Source organism: Ambystoma mexicanum, chromosome 2q, assembly GCF_040938575.1.
Source record: "Ambystoma mexicanum isolate Mex_15411 chromosome 2q, UKY_AmexF1_1, whole genome shotgun sequence".
Taxonomy (NCBI): domain Eukaryota; kingdom Metazoa; phylum Chordata; class Amphibia; order Caudata; family Ambystomatidae; genus Ambystoma; species Ambystoma mexicanum.
The window spans coordinates 1,067,731,529-1,067,752,224 of NC_090924.1; the positions used below are offsets into that span (position 1 = coordinate 1,067,731,529).

The 20,696-nt window shown below is 43.3% G+C and overlaps 1 protein-coding gene across 1 annotated transcript in view; it reads left to right on the top strand.

The window, feature by feature from the left end:
• The window catches only part of LOC138569945 (metalloreductase STEAP4-like), a 393,415-nt gene that overhangs the window by 195,080 nt on the left and 177,639 nt on the right, over positions 1-20,696 (top strand). The window contains exon 2 of the mRNA XM_069648411.1: positions 11,744-12,201. Within this exon, the coding sequence (XP_069504512.1) occupies positions 11,746-12,201 (456 nt within the window). The 5' untranslated portion in view covers positions 11,744-11,745. The remainder of the gene's footprint in view (positions 1-11,743; positions 12,202-20,696) is intronic.

The following is a 20,696-nucleotide window of genomic DNA, read 5'->3' on the forward strand; positions in this document are numbered from 1 at the left end:
TTTAGTATTCCCCTGGTAACTTGCTGCACAGGCAGTCTCAAGTACTGAATCTTAACTATTCGCCCGGGCCAATAGGTAAGCAGTCAAAAAGTGGAAGTGGTCAAGGGTGGACTACTCCTGTGCATGGTGCCACATCTGGCATCAATCGTGCAGGCCGAGATCCCCAAGACATCTGTGTCAGCACTCCGATTCCTCTTCACAATTCAGTACTTTTTATGCATTGTCCCTTTAAAGGCCGGTGGCCATGAAAGTTTATTCCTGCATGAAATTGCATGGCTAGAAGCCCATTATTCCTTACAGTCTTCCTACATGCATTCACTATTACATGCAATTATGCTCAGTCTCAAAGGATGCTACATACATCTTGATGTGGAACTCCTCAGTGTGCTCCTTCCCCACTGACTTGAACCCCTTGCCCATTGACTTTAACAAGATGACTACATCCTGAACAGGCAAAGGACTGGCCTGATCGCAGTGCTTTCGTCATGCCAAACCGTACATTTGACCTGAGATATGAGGCAATCTGATGACACAGAGAGAACTCGCTCAACTCTATTTCATCACACCGTGGGGCACACTGCCCAACAGAGCAATAGATACTTCTGAACCAGAGGATTCATCAGAGCAACCAATAGGTTTGGACTAGGGTCAAACACGTGTCGCCAATTCTGACAATCGACTGCATCTGCTGAAACACTATGCGCTATTGCCTGCTGGGAAATCTCTCTATTCCATAAAATTTCAGTCCACAGCCCCTCTATCTTCCTTCTTTCTACCACTCTAATGGATGCAAATCGCTATTGCTAATTGCATGCAGATGACCACCAATCTCATCACTTGGCCCCCTTCATGAATTATCATCACTCTCAACGCAATGTGCAATTGTGCATTTTAAATTAAAGGTGAAAACGCCCTTACTCTTCACTTTCACTCTCCACTTTGTGAGAAATAAATGCTGCCTTCATATTAAGCTTTGCAGGCAGCGTGTTATGATGTATTCCTACGGAATCTGGCTTTTATATATCAGGTGTGAATGAAAGGTACATTACATAGGAATCCTTTGATTCTTTGCCTGCATCGAAGTCTCATGCAGGCATAAACTGGGTGCTCTCGCAAGGAGAAGGAGGAAGGCAAAGCAGAGATGAAAATGTGGGTTTTCTGGACTCATACCCCTTAGGAAATTCACAAAAACGATAGTCTCGGATATGTGCGTGTAGTACCCCCCAGCACCTCTAGTACTGGATGTCAACTGGAAAATGTTAGTTATCCGAGGCATAATATTCCAACTCATCAATCCCCTGTTTTTCTTTGGCTCCTCTGAGGCAAGGATGTCTCTTTCAATTTCCTTCCATTTGTTTTTGTTCCTCCCTGCTTTCTGCATCCATGTTGGGATCTTACCCAGAAGAAATCCCCCCTGCAACCTTTCCCCTGAAACTTGCTGGTTGGTCAAAACCTCATGGTGCAGCCACATTGGTGAAGAAATGCAGAATACAAAAAGCCCATAGTAAAATGTAAAATGTTACAGGTACGTAACCCTCCCCTTCGTGTTTAGGTTCTTGTGGATCTACTGGGGCTCATCCGTGATTCCAATGCTGGGCTCAATATATCAGCATGAAAAGGAAATATAATTCTTCCAACCTGTACTCAAATTTCATCAAGACTATAGAAATCACCACACTCTGGATGCCATCATACACTCTGACCTCTCTCTCTCTCCCTCTAGTTACTCCTCTCTTCTGGTGTGACCATTCTCTCCTCTCCTCCCACCTGGGTCCCTTTGGTCCTCTGACTGCCCCCCAGAATCCCTGCCAACCTCGTTCACTAACATCCACCGGATTAAACGAGTGTCAGCTGCTGCCTTCTCTTCTACCTTCATCCCCACTCTCTCCTCTTCCTCTCACTCTACCTATGACTCTGCTCTCAGCAACCTCCACCTGTCCATCACCAATAATCTTGACATTCTTGCCCCAATCATTAGGATCCACTGAAACCTGCCTCTATGTGTAATTCCTGGTAAGACTCTGAACTTGTGATCCTGAGACGTAAGTGCTGAGTGGCAGAGTGGAAGTGGCATACCTCAGGCTCATCCTCTGACAAACTGGCCTCATCCAATACAGACTCTCCATCCCTGTCAAAAAAAGAGCTCACATACAGCCTTGGGTTCTTCTGCATCCAACAACACGGCTGAACTCTTCAAGATCTGCAGGGAACTTGCCAACCCTTCTGCAGTCTCCTCCTCCCCTTCGCCTTCCCAGGCCCCCTGCAATGTGCTGGCCAAACACTTTGCCACCAAAACCCAGGACATCATGAACACCCTGGCTACCCACCCTCCCAATCCACCCTACACCATCATGCCTCCCTTGGCCTCCCAACCTCCTCCTTCCTCCTTCTCCTATTTCTACTCTGTCACACCTGAAGTAGTTACCAGAGTTGTCCACTTGCTTGTTGGTTTGTTTATTTATTTGATAGAACGCGCCAAACCAATGGGTAGCTAGGCGCAACAGAAATAAGGATACTTTGAGCTTAGTTACATCAGATACAATCAGTACAACATAAACAAGGACCTTAGTCTCCGCATGCAGGTTACAGAGGTGCACAGAAAGCTATAGATCATGAGTTGTGGCTGCATAGTACAAATAGAAGTAGTGGCTAAGTTACAATATTTATAATATACAAAATATACAGTAGGTACAATAGTGCCGCGATGAGGTGAGCATAAGAGAGTAGAGGAATGTTGTTTGCCGTGAGACAGAGCTAAGTCTGAGGTAGCCTAGTGGTCATTTGTACATAGCCAGTTTAGCATGTTACGTCTAAATTTGAGGTAGGGTAGTTCTAACCTTAGATCTAGAGGGAGTGCATTCCAAGTTGTGGCCGCTTTGACTGGGAAGCTGGAGCCGTCTGCTTTAGTTCTTTTGAATCTCGGAATTTCAAGTAGGTGGGCATTAGCTGATCTGGTTGGTCGTGTAGGAATTCTTCTCTTTAACCTTTCAGTAAGGTATGGGGGTGTTATGTTGTTCAGGCAGTTGGAGGTGAGCAATACTGTTATGAGAAGGACCCTATCATTTATTTTTAGCCAGCGGGCATCTCATCTGAACTTAGAGATGTGTTCTCTGTTAGGGATGCTTAGAGCTGCTCTGAGGGCATTATTTTGTAGACGTTGAATTTTGTCTACGATGTATTTGTTAGCGCCTAGGTATAGGGCACTGCAGTAGTCCAGTTTATTAGTGCATTGGCTAGTGTGATGCAGCTAGTTTCAGAGAGCAAAGGTTGACAGGCTCTGATAAGTTTGCAGGTGTAAGCCGTCGATGATGCTAGGGAGTTGACGTGTTTTTCAGTGTTAAGGTGGAGTTCAGGTAGAAACCTAGAGTTTTTACTACAGGCATCACTTTAGTTGTGTTACCGTCAATATTGAAAGAGGTGTAACTAGAGCTGAGCTTTTTTAGGTTAGGTTCTGAGCCCAGGATCAGGATCTCAGTTTTATCATCATTCAATCAGAGGCAATGAGATGCCATCCATGCCTGAATGAGGAGGTATATCTTGTTTACCAAGGCCGTATCCTTGACAAAGTTGCCCGAAAGGGGAATAAGGATCTGGGTGTCATCTGCGTAATTAGTGTAGGTGACACCCAGTCTGTCCAATTAGTAAAGATGTTATACATAGTGGGTGAGACGCAGGAGCCATGTGGCACTCCACAGGAGATTTGGATAGGGTTTGCAGATGCGATGAGGAGAAGACTCTCATTGTGTGGTTCGCAAGAAAGGACTGAACCCATGTTATAGCATCACTTGCAAAAAGTGTTTGCATAAGACTGCATAGTCCACCAAGTCGAAGGCCGCTGATAGATCAAGGAGGAGTAGCATAGCTGTTTTCCCATTATCCTTCAGCTCATCAATTTGGGTCTGAGATCTATTAGTGACGTTTCCGAAACCATGTTGTGGACGGAAGCCGGACTTGCGTGATCCTAATAAGTGGTTATTTTCTAGGTAATACTGGATTTGAAGGTAGGCTACTCGATCAATTATTTTGAGGAGGAAAGGGACGGTGGTAATAGTCTATAATTAGTCGGGATAGCAGGGTCGAGAGTATGTTTTTTCAGTAGTGGGAGGACCCATGATTCTTTAAGGTTAATAGGCACTGTGTTAGTCCTAAATGAGGTGTTGATGAGCTTAGTAATAAAAGGGGCTAGATCTCTGGCCGCATCCTTTATAATTTGTACTGGGCGGTTGTCACCTTGACAATTCGAAGGCTTCAGGGAGAGTATTATTTTTTCAGTGTCTAAGATAGAAATTTCAGTGAAGGTGAAGGGTGTGAGGGAACTATCCGCAGTAGTTATGGCGGGAGGCTGTGAGGCAGTCTGGTTCAACAACCGTTTTTTGTTCGCTATTTTACTTTGGAGGGATGCGATTTTATTTGATAAGGCATTTTGGATGTTGGTGCACCATTGTTTGTCTTTGGGGACATCATCTGTAGGGGGGCTTCCATTTCACGTAGAATGGTGAATAACTCCTTAGTGTTTGAGTTGGCCTTTGAGATTCTGTCGTTAAACGTATTCTTTTTTGTGAGGATAATTTCTTTTTTATATGCGTTGGCAAAGTTGGTTAAATTGACTTTATTCACGACTGTGGGCGAATGGCATCAAATGGCTTGAAGTTTTCATTTTTGGAGACTAATTTCTTTGAGGTGGGGGTGAACCAGGTATTGAGGTGTGCTTTTTGCCTACTTGTGCGTAGTTTAATAGGTGCAATAGTGTCAAGGGCCTTTCTCATAGCGTTGTTAAAGCCCTCCACTAGGAAGTTGGTTTTGGCATTACTGTCAAGAGCTTTAATGGATGGGAGGAGGTGAGGTAGTAATTTATCCTTCTTGCTTCTAGTTTGGAGTGGAGGTGCCATGGCAGCAGCTTTAGAGCTGTAAGGTTCAGTAGTGGATGAGAAACTGATGAGATGGTGGTCAATCCAGGACTGTGGGGCGATATTGGGGATGGAAATGTTGCAGTTCAGTTCAGCCACCCAATCAAGGACTTTTATTATGGGTCGGGGTAAGAACTTTTTGCGTGAGGCCATGATCTGCTAATGTGGCTGCAATTGATTGGGCATGTCTGTATTCAAGGTCGTTGAAAACCAAATTGAAATCCCCCATTAATAAGATCTGTGAAAGGTCTTTCAAGTTGTTGGCTAGAAGGCTAGATTAGTCCTCCTTGAAGGTTCCTAATGGACCTGGGGGTTTGTATATTACATGGACGCGGTAGCGTCCATGTAGTTATGGTTAAGTTGGTGTTTCCATAGGAAGAACATTTTTTGGGTGGCTTATAACTTCGCTCCCTCTGGACGAATCCTCACCAAACTTTGCAAAAAAAGTATATGGCCCACTCTGAATTTTTTTGCAGGGGGGGCAAAGTTATAGGGGGGGTCCCAAAACGTGTGTTTTTTCCCATAGACATAATGGGAAAAAAGTTTGCGCACGCCTACAGCCCAAACCGCTGGAAGGTTTTACACCAAACCGCTGGAAGGTTTTACACCAAACTGCTGGAAGGATTTACACCAAATTTGCAGCAGGAGTGGGGGGCTTGGTCCCGAAAGCGTGCTTTTGCAAATTTGGTGTAAATCCGTCCAGTAGTTTTTTTTAAAATGACCAAAACGTAAGGCAAAAAAATTAGTGATATCTCCGTTCGCTCCGCGGACGGACTTCCCGGTTTGCTCCGCGGACAGCGCCCCGATTGGCTGAGCGGCTTGCGTGATGTCCGCGGACATGCAACGTGTTTGCTAATTGGACGACGTGGGGCGTGGAGGATGTCAGATTTTCTGTGGCGACCGCCATCTTGCATTCGCCGACGACCATGAACAGCGCGGTGAAACCTGGATTAAAAATTGTATTTAGTGGAATGTGTTGGTGTGTAAGAGTGTTTGGGGAAGGTGGGGGAGTATGAGATAGGTTCAATGTTCTGTTTTTTTTATGTGCTAGACGCTTTTGTTGTGTTCGATTTGTCTGCGGACAACATGGCTGTTCTGAAATTTTCTAAATAAACTAAATAGTGGGGTGTTCTGAGGACGGAGTATGTGTCCGTTTTGTTCACAAGCAAGCCAAAATTGAGCTAAGAACACTTGCGGTGTCCTTACATGTTCGTACACAAACAAAATGGGGGTGTCCTGAGGATGCTGTTCGTATTGTTCGTTGTCAGGTTGAAAGAACCCTCCTTATGTCCGCTGATATTACAATTTCCTATGGGCCTTACCCGACTTTTTGTCCACTAAACAAATGATAAATCAGGCTGCTGTGCGCCAACATTATGTGATAATCCTATCACTTGCCCCATCGACCTGGCTGACCTGCTTTTGCGACACTAAATCATATCTCCCGCCCCTAAGCCTGACATCATCAAAGCATTCATATTCCCGCCTCTCTCCGTGACGTTACAGGGGGCGTAGTCAAACGCGCCCAGTCGTCTCCAGTCCTACGCGACTTTACACAGAACCCGGAAAACAACACACATCATCTCACAACACAGTGCGCCACAATTCGGAATATGAAACTGTGGTTTAAAAGCAAACAGCAAGATTGTACATTTGGTAAAGTACGTTTATTTCACATCAAATGTTTAGAGAATATTCAGCGATTTGCATTTGTCTTTGCTGTCGATCATCAAAAGTTCATCTTGAGCCACGCGCTGTTCCTTTGCGGTACACAGGCTGTTGGTTTATGATAAAAGAAGCAAATGGTCGCACTGATAATCGGAAGGCTGCTCCAACAACGAGGCATTAGACCACCATAATGATTGGTATGTTGCTTCTAGCTGCTAGTACCGCATAAGGGCATATTGGTCCTCGGCGATTGTCCCATAAGATGGTGAGGTTCATGAAGTTGCTTACATGGAGCTACATCTGGCAGTTAAAAAAACCATCGGCTGGGGTCTGAAAATCGTGGCATTGACAGTAGGGAAGAATGTACCTGTTTTAAAAAACATAAATTAGTGTCACCAGCCGATCTTCTTTAAAAATATTCATTTTATTAATTAGGGCGTGAAACTATTTGCTAGCGATGATAGTGCAACGGAGTATGTTAACTTATTCCCATTAACCCACCCTCTCTCCTCTGCATTTTTCAGAGCCCTCTAAGCGACAGGGGACCACTTTGGCGGTGATAGTGCACGGTATAAAACAATATGCCACATTGAACGAACAAGTACAATTTAACCGTGCTTTAACGCCACCCTATTGTTATTATATTCCAGTATAAAATAATCTAAAGGGTTACTCACATTATATTGGCATTTTCCATTGTCTACGCGTAATGCAGTCCCAAAATACGACTCCGTCTGTGCCAACGATCTTTCTCATAGTGATATAATATATATAAGTGGTTTTGTTTCAGAAATGTCATCGTGTCTTACGTTTTTGCAACCCTCCTTCAAAAGAAGTCTTTTAGCACGATCCCTGTCTGTCAAGGTCAAAAAACAATAGAACCTTATAGTGCGAGTCGTGGGCCACTCCGGCACGCAAGCAAAAAATGGAAGCAGCTGACCTTCACTGTGAACGACCATAAATTCTTACGTTGCAGCATTCTGTGTAAAGCCATCTCTGAGAAATTGCTTTTTACACTCCATCTTTGTATATTGTCTGCGTGCTAATAAAAAAGTTTGTTAAAGGGAGTTTATGGTGAAGTTGCGCTACTAAAAACCTATGAAATTCAGTCAAAAAAACTTTGTTAATGGGATGTTATGGTTAAGTTGCGCTACTAAAACCCTATGAAATTCAGTGAAAAAACTTTGTTAAAGGGACGTTATGGTTCCAAGTAAAACCGGAAAACCCCTGAAATTCGCCAGTTATGGTAAGCTAAGCAACCATAGCTCGCGTCACCACCGTGCACTGCTAAGACTAACACCCACAACATCAAAGATGACATCACAGATGTCATTGATGACATCTATGTCCACTATGTGACCCTCTTCCACTATGTGAAACTTTCCTATTTTGAATATCATGGGGCTGTCTCCTTCTCTCCCAGCGCCATGATGTCTTCGGGCGACCGTGCCCTTTACAATAACCAATAACATAACATAACAATGAACAAATAACTGTAATAGCATTATCAAAAGCCACCCTTGTAAAGGAAAGACAGAAAAATGCAAAGTGTAATGGTGCTGTTTTTTCAGCAGGGAGAAAAGACACGCAACAAATGCAATAGGAATTCAAAGGGATATGTATTTCAGTTGAAATTTTTTTTCCAAAACAGACTTAGCCAGTCTCTAGGGCCCCGAAGGATTGGCCAGGTGGATAGGGTCAGTTCAAAGTATCTTAATCTACTGTTCCGTGGTACAAGAGCATCAAACTAGGCTTCGAGCTGTACTGAAATGCATGTCAAACTAGGTTTCAGTGCAGCGAGTGCAGCTCGAGCAGGAGTTCTGTGCGGCTTCAGTGCAGTGTTTGGCTTATGCGATTTTGATGGCTCAACCAGGGTTGGATCGGGTGCCAAGTTGGTGTGAGACGTTAACCGCTGGTTTGGGTCAGCAAGTGACTCGATTCTCAAGAGGTTCAAGCCAAGGTTTGTCAATTTTATGCAGTGACCTTGGTGAGCAAATGCAGGGTTCGAAGAGGTAAAGGTTTGAGTTGGTCTATCGGGGCAAAGCCAAACAGGTAACGTGATCTTCTTGGCAGCGATGAGCCAGGTCGGTTGATGCAAAGCAGCATGGCTTTGAAGGTTTGATTAAGTTCCCAAACGCAGCACCAATGCGTCCCTCTGGTTCGAGTGCAGTAAAGAATGTTCAAAATTCAGTTTGACATGTTCGATGTGGTAGGAATCCTGGCTGATCTGGCCTTCCAGATGCTGTGAGAACAACTGAATGACTCTAGGACAAGGTGACTCCTTTAGTTTCTGCTATTCTAGCCTAGGGAGGTAAGGTGCAGAGTGGTAGGGCCTGGCCCTCATTAAGAGTCAACCACAATGTCCCTTGGGATTGAGTAGGGAGAAGAGCTTGCCGTTGCCTTAAAATACTCCTTCAACCAAATGGATGAGGGTTTTGGAAAGGCAATCTCTTTCTAAAGAGGTCCAAACAAATTCTTCCTAATATACTTGATGGGCCCAAAGTGAATCAAACAAGGAGTGGGGCAACCTCCTCTTTTTTAGGGAAAAGTCACAGGTGATTGGACAAAAGCAACCCTGCTTTCAGTAGTCCAATCCCTGTTCTACTGACAAGTTGATCTTGCCGGCTTTCATCGTACTCAAAGTGTTTTTTTTGCTGAAGGAAGTGGAGTACACTGGATGGAAAGAGAGGTACAGAGACAAACAAGATGTGCAACTCATCCCCAGTGGGCTGTTCTCCCACCGGGCCACACTAACCCTACCTCCTTCTCATATCTATAGCATGAAATGCCATTTGGAATGCAACACCTTGGGGTGAGGCTAGTCTGTATGTGTATGGTGTGCCTTTTGATTCCTGTTTCCAACAACAGCTCCTGCTAAGATGCTCACTTTCTGGAGAGATCTTACCTGGTCTCACAAAGGCACAAAATAAAGGCAACTCCCACTGGTTTCTGCTCTTCTGGTTGAAGCAACGTCAGTCATTCTATGGAGAACCAATCTAGTCTCTCCATGGCTGACCAGGCTCATAATGTGGATGCTTGAATAATACAAATTGCATTGAGGCTTTCATAATTATATGAACTGCCATCTGCCATACCACTAATTAAGGCATGGCTTATATTTAAAGATTATAACTGCCACCAGGACTGTGATTTATTTTTATAGTTATGGAGTTTGGGAACAGGGATGCATATTTTAAATGCAGTCTCTGCACTGAATTGACTTGGCTGTCACTGTAACTGTCAAGAGGGCACCTGTGACCTTTGAAACTGCTCTGAGTCACGGGCAAGCAGGAATTTCAAGTCAGGATTCTGATGGACCAGGGCACAGGAGCTTACTATGCTTTTGGCATGGAGTTTGATGAAAGAGGGGGTCCGGATTGCTGGGCAGCCCTTCCTGAAATAGAATTACCTGCATAATTTTATTAATAACAATCATAAAAGCCAGAGCTTTTAAACGTTTGGCAGATGGAAATCATTCACTGGCTATGTTAGGACTGGGTAACACTGAGGGCACAGCACGCCAGGCTCCAGTGGAGATATGCTATGCCTGCAGTGTTTAGTGTGCAGAACCTGGATCTTCAGGAGCCCTCAAACATGCCCAATTGGTAACAAAATCTGAGCTAAATATTCTCCTTATCCTTAGAATTAGGGACCAAAGACACAGCAGACATGGTGAATCCTCAAAAAACTATTGCCAAATGGAAAACCAGAAACTGGGAAAGGGGGCACCTTACTGTTGACCTTGACAGACGATCATGAGCAAACCCCTTTTCATGGAAAAAATACGTAAGTTAGTCTAACCTTCCATAGATAACTTCTTAAAATACCAGATACTGCAACTACTCACATTTGGTATAAACTTTTAAACTATTATGCTTCTATGGTCTGTTGTCATTTGTAGCATGCATTCCTTTTTGTGTTCTATGGTTTGTAAACTTCTCACTTCCCTTATGTATCGTGGATACTTCTAAAGAGCGTCCAACTGTACAGTCCAAACATCCCAGGTATATATTTACAGGGATCTCTTATAGACAAATGACATGTACCCGGCAAACTCTCATCCTGCCTTCATTCACCGGGAGTTCTCCATAGAGTAACAATTCTGCCAGGCAATCGCTATGGGTGTGTAGACTCAGAGAGAGGCCTACTGTGCAGCATACCAATTCATGTCACACACTCCTCAAGCAGAGTCTCCTAGAGAGATTCTCCCTGTCGATGAAAACCTGTCTCGCCATTCACATAGGCATTGACAAATCTCTGGGAGAGGGGCCAGCTGTACAAACGCTCAGCATTCATGCAAGCATAGTGATCTATTCTGAGCATAGATGACTGCAAGGACGACTGCAGCAAAAATACACCTGGCATCCATTTGTAATGACCTCTCAATATGAGACATCATTGGGCAGTGCATTTTCTTAAAAACGCAGAAATACTTTTGATTATCAATCTGAGGGATGACCAACGCATTACACCTTATCATAGTGGTCAGCCACCTTTGGATGTACAGAGGGTTTGGACTACCACTCCCAATATCCCACACCATTGACTATACTGGTTAGGGTTGATGGGAGTTGTAGTCCAAAACATTTAAGTTGAAGACCCCTACCTTTACATTTGTTCTATATATTAGATGCACTCTCTCAGGGTACTCTCGGGAGGATACCTCAGCGGCAACGTGCTCGCCTTGGAAGCAAGATAACACGGAGCACACGCTCTTAGAAACCGCTGGGTATTAAGCGCGTTTTAAATAACCTATCATATCATATCACTGCAACTACTATGGTGTTGATTTGGTGCATTATAAAATCATATTCACACACAATATTTCAATGTTTGCTCTTCTACTGCCTTTGTAAATTGCTGGATAAAGTGTGTGGCAGGGGCTATAATTGTCTTCTTTTTCCTGAATGGCTTGTGACACATTTTCTCTTATCCACAGCCTCTTAATATTGCTGGATGCCAACTTTCCAGAGACAGCTCTTTAATATGTATGTAGGACTCTAGTGATGTGCAGAGGCACACTGAAAAGCTACTATGTTTTCTAAACTCAGGCGGCACAATAAAAGGCATTCTCATGAGAAGTATTTGCTTTGTATGATATTTTAGAACGTGTGGACTTTTGTATTTTTCATCACATTAATTACATTTCCTTTTTTGCTTCATTTCAGATATGGAGGCACATTCATTAAATTTGATCCCTCTCTGCAATGGTTCTCCTAGAAAGTGTGAAACTGTGTGCGTTTTCGGGACGGGGGACTTTGGAAGATCACTGGGTTGCAAAATGCTGCAGTGTGGCTATTCTGTAGTGTTTGGTAGTCGAACCCCTAAGGCGTCCGGCCTGCTTCCCAAAGGAGCAGAGGTGTTTAACCACAGAGAAGCTGCCCAAAGGTCGTCCGTGGTCATCCTTGCTGTTCATAGAGATCATTATTCGTTTCTGCAAGATTTAACAGAGGTCCTGCACGGAAAGATCCTAGTGGATGTGAGCAACAACCTCAAATTGAACCAACATCCAGAATCCAATGCAGAGTATCTCGCTCAAGTGGTGCCTGGTGCCAAGGTGGTCAAGGCATTCAACACAGTGTCAGCCTGGGCCTTGCAGTCAGGCACACTGGATGCAAGTCGTCAGGTAAAGATGAAAGCTCTATTATGATAAACTCCAATGCACAGTCTATCTTGAAATGGAGAAATAACATGTTAAGAACCTTTATTGAACCCTTTAAGCAGGTCATATTTACACTATCTCTATATTCACTCAAGGCTGCTCTCTAACCATCTTCCATTGGATACATATTAGTAACATGACTAAAAGGACACAGGGGCCTTCATTACAACACTGGCGGTAACCCATGGCGCTATTAGCACCATGGTTGCTGCCAGTGTTGTAACCAGTCCGCCAATGTTCAATGGGGAATTACCACCCCATTCCAAGGTTGGCGTGGAAGTAATTCCCCATTGAACATTGGCCCTTGCCCATTCCCATTTTTGCCCCATAGGGCTCAATGGGACTGGGGAAGGCGGTAATTATGGTACCGCAAATTGCGGTACCGTAATTACCTCAAAGGTCCCTTTGCGGGTCGCTACATTAACGGCTGGTCCAGACCAGCCGTTCAGGTCGGGTCCGGCAAAGGGACCTCGTAATTAGGCACTAAGGGGATAACGGCGCCGCAGCCTTTTACGGCGCCATTAACCCCTTAGCGCCAGGGTCGTAATGACCCCCATGGTGTCATGATGTTATCTTACCATTTCCATTTCTTCATAGTTAATATTCTCAACTATGTGATAACGGAAGTATCTTGCAATGCAAGAGGTGTGCTGTGTAGTCCTTAGTGGTATCCAAATGGAAATACACATGTTCACAACTTGAAACACCAACGCCATCTCTCTCGTGCTCCTGCTACATCCATCGCACTCGGGTCATTGGTGGCCTGTTCCTGTCCCTTCACGTCAGTCACTCGGTATGTGGTTATATCCATAGACCATGTTCACACTAGACTACCCGTGCCTATAAGTTCTAATAATGATCAGAAATGACAATGCACTCTGGCCTTGTTGCGACAATACCGAAATGCCTTTATGAATTCACCTATCATCTCCCTCCTCTAAAATGTGATAGAAATAGCACAACTGGCCTTCTCTAGTGACGTGTTCTGAGAAGGCATGTTAAAAGTCCAAACAGGGTACACTTAAGTTCCAGATCAAACTCTCAGTGATAAAGTAGCTTAAACAGTAAGGCTTACACTCAAGAGGAGGTAGACTTGTTGTGCAGTACAGTTATCAAGAGTAAAGTCTGTTAAGAACCAGAGATCCACAAAGGTGAGTACAAACACATACAATTTTTTAGACAGGGCAATGAGTAAGGTCAACACACCACTTACAAGTAAAGTCGCTATCATACATACATATAAACAGTTTGGTAACAGCACAATGCATTACTTACAGCTTTAGATAAGTGTTATGGACTGGAAATGGCTAAGAAGAGGAAGTGCCCTCCATCTATGGAGGGGGTAGACTAAATGTCCTGAGGTCCAAAATGATTCAAGAGACAACTCATGGCCCTGGATTTACTGCTTTGGCACTGTAAGGAAGCTACTTTTAACCTAACTGTCTGGCGCCTGATGCAAGACCTTGGGGAAAGGGTTGAGTAAAGTGAAATAAACAGGTCTTCGACTTGCAGCAACACAGACACCACTGGACAGCGAATCATGTGGTTCTCTGTAGGCTTTGCTATAGTAGGCTTTCAGGCTACGGGCTTTTGGCTTCCAATGATGGTTAGGCCAGGCTCAGGCAGACAACACAGTACAGAATAACGGAGTGACAATGTCTTGAATCCAGTTCCAGCAGCACTGGAGTACCCCCGCAGAAGCTTGGTTGTGTACATTGGTGTAAGCCAGACTGCCATTAGATGTGGTGCATTCTGCATGTCCCTCCTAATGGTTAGAGATGAAAGAAGCAGGTTGGTGAGGTCCAACAGAGCTCTGGGGATGCAGCACAGTTTCCAGTGAATTGGCAGAATGGGGCCCTACAAAGCCTCAGTCCAGTTCTAATGAGGTGCAGGTCAAATGAGGACCCAGTGAGGACTCCAATCTTAAAATATTAATGATGCAGAACAGAAAGGTTCCCAGTTCAGATCCTCCATGTCAAGTTGAAGGTAATGGTCCAAAATGCAGTGGATGGGTTTGTCAATGCTGGTTGCAGCAGAAGTCCTCTGGCAGGTCTCTGCCAGTCCATCAGCTTCAAATATTTGCATATTCTGATGAACAATCTTGAAGGCTTGAAACAATCAAACAGATGGAGGCTATCCAATCACCTCACAATCTGCCCAGCAATAGGACATGTTCTGGCTAAAGTGTGTATTGGGACCTGCCAGTTGAAATTTCAGTTAAAGCATGTTCACCCACACAAAGCACGACCAGGCAATCTAGAGCTGGGTTACCATGCAAGTGTGTGTCCTTATTTCCTTTATGTTTTATTTTTTTAACTTGTTACACAGTTATACAAAATGACAACTTTTCAACACATGAGTAAAACACAATCCAGGTAAAAAGGTAAAATAAAAAGGATGATCTCCCCACAAGTCTCTCATCCCCCATAGGCTGATCCCTGAGTAATCACAACCTCCCTCAATGTGAGTGAAGATCATTTAGAATCAGCACCATCTTCCTTCACATAATCGTGAAGAAGATGATGCAAGATTCATTATTACCAGTCATGACAGTGGCCACAACCCCTCATTTAAACCACCAGGCTCAATTCCAGCAGCCTTATAGGCAACATATCCGCAATGCCGCTACTGCTTCACAACTCATTAGCAAGTGTTTAGCAGTTTCAAATTGGAGATTTCCACATAATCTACAGTAGCGAAGAGACTGTAGACTATTGGAACAGGCTCCAAGAATGTCAAGGGTCTTAACCACATTCATTTTTATTTTAAGGTGGTACCAAACCAGGGAATTACCCAGAAAAACTGATGGATAACGTTTTTGTGCCAAAATATAATCATGGAATAGAACACTATTACTCTTAATAGTGAGCTTCAGTATCTGCTGGCCAGGATAGTGTTCAAATATTGTAGTTCTCATAATGTTTTAATGACGATGGAAGCAGAAGTTCGAGGTACTGCCCGAAGCCACAGCATACCATCGATCGGCAGCCAGGGTAATGTTATCCAAGTTACTATTTGCCATGAAATGACCTTAGTCCTTGCAGCATCAAAGATATACTGATTTAGACTACCACTAGGGGCATTTACCAGTTTCCAATAGGTGTGAAGACAGGATAACTGAAATCTCCCCTCACATGGGGCCAAATCATATTAAAGGCAAATCATTTCCACTGGGGTATACACTGGCAGCCAGAACAATTTCTTCAACAGAGTAAACTGCAGCTTATTTAGTTCTGTTATATTGCTGAACACCCAATTTTCTGCACCATACATTAGAATAGGCAATATCTTTGCATTAATTATTGGGCCAAAATCCCCAAGCAATAGCCTCCTCCTCTACGGGCCAGCTTGGCCAGGCTACCCAAAACCTGTGAAGAAGTCAGCTTGAGGAATTCAAGGTGTCTATTGCCCAATAATTGGTAATCAAGCAAGACACCAAGATATTTATGTCCATCGACTACCTTCAGGGCATTTACATCTAAACTCCAATTAAAGTATTGCACTTTACAGTGAAGAGGAGTAAAGATCATAACCTTAGTCTTATTGATGTTAATAGTCAGGGAGCTAGAGTCAGAAACCTCGTAAGTTGATTTAAGGGAGCCTGGAGTCCAGCTAGAGTGAGGTCTGGCAGGACTATATCGTCTGCGTACCCCATCCACTGAGGCAGAAGATTTCCCAATTTTGGAGGAATTGATATTGGTTTAATAAGGGCCACTCCCATATCTGCCATGTGCAGTTTGTAAAGAAGGGGTACCCGAATACACCCCTTTTTAGTCCCTGTTGGGTAGGGATCCAGGTTGATGTCCTGCCTGATCGATCAAGCTGAATATTTACTATGGTCTTATCATGTAGGGCAATAATCATGGTGAGAAGTCCAGATGGAATAATCTAGTTTGAGAGTTTACATCATAGCCTGGCCCTCTCAACAGAATCGAAGGCAGAGCTGTAGTCAATAGAAGTCAGAAACACTGTGCTTCGGTGAACATTCCAGGCTTGCTGGATAACCGTAGACAAGGCTAGGCAATTAGTGGTCATACTCAAACCCTTCTGGAAGCCTGTCTGGTCGAACAAAATAAGGTTGGAGCTTTCCGCCAAATTCCATAACTCGTTCAGCAGCAAGTGAGCAAAGATATTTGAAGAGGCAACCAGCATCACTAACAAGCAATAGTTGCTAGGGTCAGCACAGCTACCCTTTTTGGCCTATTGAATAAACCCATTGCCCAGGTGGGGGTGGGAGGTGATTTAATGTAGATGTAGCCGTATGGCCCTTCACCAAGGTTTCAGAAATATATTCGACCAACATCAATTCCGAAACACCATAACATCATGAGTCACCCCAAGTCACCCTTGATGGTTCTCCAGATTTGACGATTGTCATTAGCCAATGCAAAACTCACCAAGGATCATGAGTGTAAGAACTCCAATTCATATCTATGGTTTCTCAGCCATTCGTGCTAATTACTTTTAGCCAGGTTAGCCGATAAGGCAAGTTCAACAGGATCCAGGACCATTCAAGCTAACTCCCAAAGGGTCGAACAAAGTTCCTTCCTCTTTGTAACAGTCAGCCCATCAAACAAATGTCTGTGGGTCCTCTCGGTAGTCGTTCTGGCCTTAGTATTTTTTTAAACCAAGGTTTTAGAAATGATTGCTACAATGAAATCACCAAAATCCCCGATGGCATCAACTGACAGGGAAATGGTAGGTTTGAGCGTCCTTTCTTTACGGTCACTAGTATTGGAGACCAATGCTGCTTACATGGGAGCCACAACCTCCGACAACTGTCGGTCATTCCATGATATACGATTCAAAGCCGGGCTAACTCTCAACTCCCCGGTAGATATCAAAGGGGAACAGAATACATTTTCCAGTGAAGAGACAGAATGGGGCCCTACGAAGTCTCAGTCCAGTTCTAATGAAGTGCAGGCCAAATGAGGACCCAGTGATGACTCGAATCTTAACATAATAATGATGCAGAACAGAAACTTAGACTGATTAGTTCCACCAGTTCAAAGCAGTAAGGTTCCCAGTTCATATCCTCCATGTCAAGTCGAAGACAATGGTCCAAAATACAGTGGCGGGTTTGCCAAGCTGGTGACAGCAGCAGTCCTCTGGCAGGTCTCTGGCAGACTTTCGGCTTCAAATATTTGCATTTTCTGGTGAACAATCTTGAATGGATCCAGTCTTCTACTTTTATCCAGATTTCAAGCTGGGGGCTGACCCAGCTACCCTATGGAAGAGGTTTGAAACAATCAAACAGATGGAGGCTATCCAATCACCTCACAATCTGCCCTGCCCGGCAATAGGACATCTAATGGCTAAAGTGTGTATTTGTACATGACATGAGATTTCAGTTTTAGCAAGTTCACCCACACAAAGCACAGTCAGACACTGTAGAGCTGGATTACTACGGAAGTACGTGCCCTTATTTGGCAATTTCCAAACTGAGAAGAAGGGGGATCGCCAGCAAAGAAGATGATACAAAGAACAGGTCTTGAACCAAGAGGAACAGCCATGTTGAGAATTTGGTATTCGAAAAAAGTGTTATACTGGTAAGCATCACCTGTGCACCGGGAAAAAGATGAGAAATGGTTCACTGCCACCGGCATGTTCAGTACACATCATAACAGTGACTAGGATAGACCTGAAAGAAAAATAAAAGGGATTATAAGTGTCCTTGCAACACTACATTAATGGTGGCTTTGGCTGCATTGTAAAAAGGCATTGTGGAAAACAAAGGGAAACACATTCCCTACACTGGCAGCCATATGCACCATAAACACAATAAGAGAATCAGGTTAGTGAGGCAAAAGGGCATAACGTATCCCACAAATCAGCCAGAATCCAAGTAAAAAGCAGAAAGTCTGGGAACTCCATTGAAATTAATTGGAAAGAATTGCAAACAGAAAAACATTCCTAAAAAATACCACAATCATCGGCACTATGACATTTTTGGATGGTGGTGATGGGGCATTCGCTGCAATTTTGTACAACATTTAGGGCAGCTGATTCATGTGGAATGCCGGTCATCCTGACAAGTCAGAGATCAGAGAATATTCTGGTCCTGTGAATGATTGATATTTTCGCACACCCTGATTGTCTTGCCAATCCAATCCTCTCTGATTTAAATTCTGTGGGTGAAATGGGAATGACTTCCCTCTTCTGCTATGCACGTCTGTGGTATGCAAGAAAAATATGTGTCTTATTCGTCTACACTGAGCAATTGACAATTACATTCTCCATTTCTGGACAGCTAAGCAAGTAACCTCTCAGATGATACACAGACAGAGATATCAAGCATTACTTTGATGAGGAAAGTCAAAATCAGTTCCTTCCTAAACTGGTCCCAACCCACTGTTCATGGCGAGGTGTCATATCAAATTCTAAAGAGAATTTATTGGTAGCATCCAACATCGTCTGTCACACTTCCTGACATATTCAGTATGGTTATATACTAACTTTCCGTGAAAGTCCTCTATGTCTTTGTCTCACAGATTGCCTTTGCAATGTGGGATTCAAGGCAGAAAGAGGGGCACCTTGTTTGAATTGAGCCACTGGTCTGTTGTCCATTAGAAACAGATATCACATCCAGCATGCACTATTATCCACCAAAAGAGAAATCTGCATTTGGAAAACGGTTTACTTCCTGAAACTGATACACAGTGTGTGTGCAGATGTTGGTGGCTGGAAACCCATGTTACACTCTAGAGTGAACATCAGGAAGAATATTAGAATAAAACTTGAGAAGGCAAACTTTCAAGAACTAACTGAAAATTAACACAGAGTGTGCAACCTCCTGCCCATTTAAGGATCAAGAAGCACAGTTTGTGTTTAAGAAAATCACAGAAAATGAATTGTCTGAGATAATAGCCCAACTTAAGCCTAGCACATGTAGAAGTGACACCTATCCTGCCACATCGGTGAAGGAGTGCGCTCCCGAACGTGTGCCCTTGATCACAAAATACAGTTGCAGCTGGTGAATTTTTTAACTGGAGGGGTGTAAATATTTGTCCCTTCTATGGCGGAGTGACCACACGTAGCGAGGGAGCCCACACCACCCAAGGGGGATTTGAGGGGGTTCTCCCCCTGAGAATTTTTTTTAAATTATCAGTGAACATGGGTCATTTTAGAGCACACGTTTTAGAGAAATTGGTTAAAAAGACGAACAGTTTGCAATTGGGCTTTGTGGGGTAACTCATGCAAATAATGCAATAGATGCAACTCAACAACAGGGCACATTAGCATTTCTCCAACACATTTTCGTGATACCTTTTCCCACAATATGTGCCAGTATACGACATTTTCACACTGGTTGTGCCCATACATTTCCATACTGACTGCAATACTATATCAGATTATTACCATAAAAGAACATACTCATGTTTGCTTTGTGCATAATGCCACTAATGATGCTATACAAAAACATGTCCATGTGTGTTCTGCCAATATATGGCAGTATATCCACATAGGAACATACTTCAGTTGGCTTTATCCTGAAAAATGCATGCCAAAGTATAAAAACATGTCCATACTGGCTGTACTAAAATGCCAATTGAGCTACATAATAACACTTAACATGCTTGTGTTATCAAAGATGCCCAATACAAAATGCCATGCCAAAATATGAAATGACTTAACTGGCTGCATTGAAATGCCAGATTAGCTACCTAATAACACGTATGCTTGTTTTACAAATGTCAAACCACAATAAGAATTGGCTCGTCTAAGTGCATAAAAGTGACGGTCTTGCTTCACAATAACACTTATCATGGTTGCTTTACCAATGATGCCCATTACAAAATGCCATACCATAATACAAAATGACTGAAATGGCTGCATTGAAATGCCAGTCTAGCTACCTAATAACACTTATGCTTGTTTTACCAAAGGTGCCTAATACAAAATGTCATGCCACAGTAAGAATAATACCACAGATCCTGCTTGCTTTATCAAAGATGCCCAATACAAAATGTCATCCCTTAGTAAGAAATGGCTAAATTGATAGCATAAAAAGGCCAGTTTTGCTTCGTAATAACACTTATTATGCTTGTTTTACCAAAGATGTCCAATATACAATGTCATACCACAATAAGAAATTACTAGACTGGCTGCATTGGAATGCCAGTCTAGCTACATATTAACACTTATGCTTGCTTTACCAAGGTGCCTAATACAAAATGGCATGCTACAATAAGAATAATACCACAGATCCTGCTTGCTTTATCAAAGATACCCAATACAAAATGTTGTGCCTCAGTAAGAAATTGCTAGACTATTCGCATAAAAAAACACTTATAATGCTTGCTTTGCCAAAGATGTCCAATACAAAATCTCATACCACAATAAAAAATGACTAGATTGGCTACATTGGAATGCCAGTCTAGCTACATAATAACATTTATGCTTGTTTTACCAAAGATACCCAATAAAACATATCATGCCACACTAAGGATAATACCACT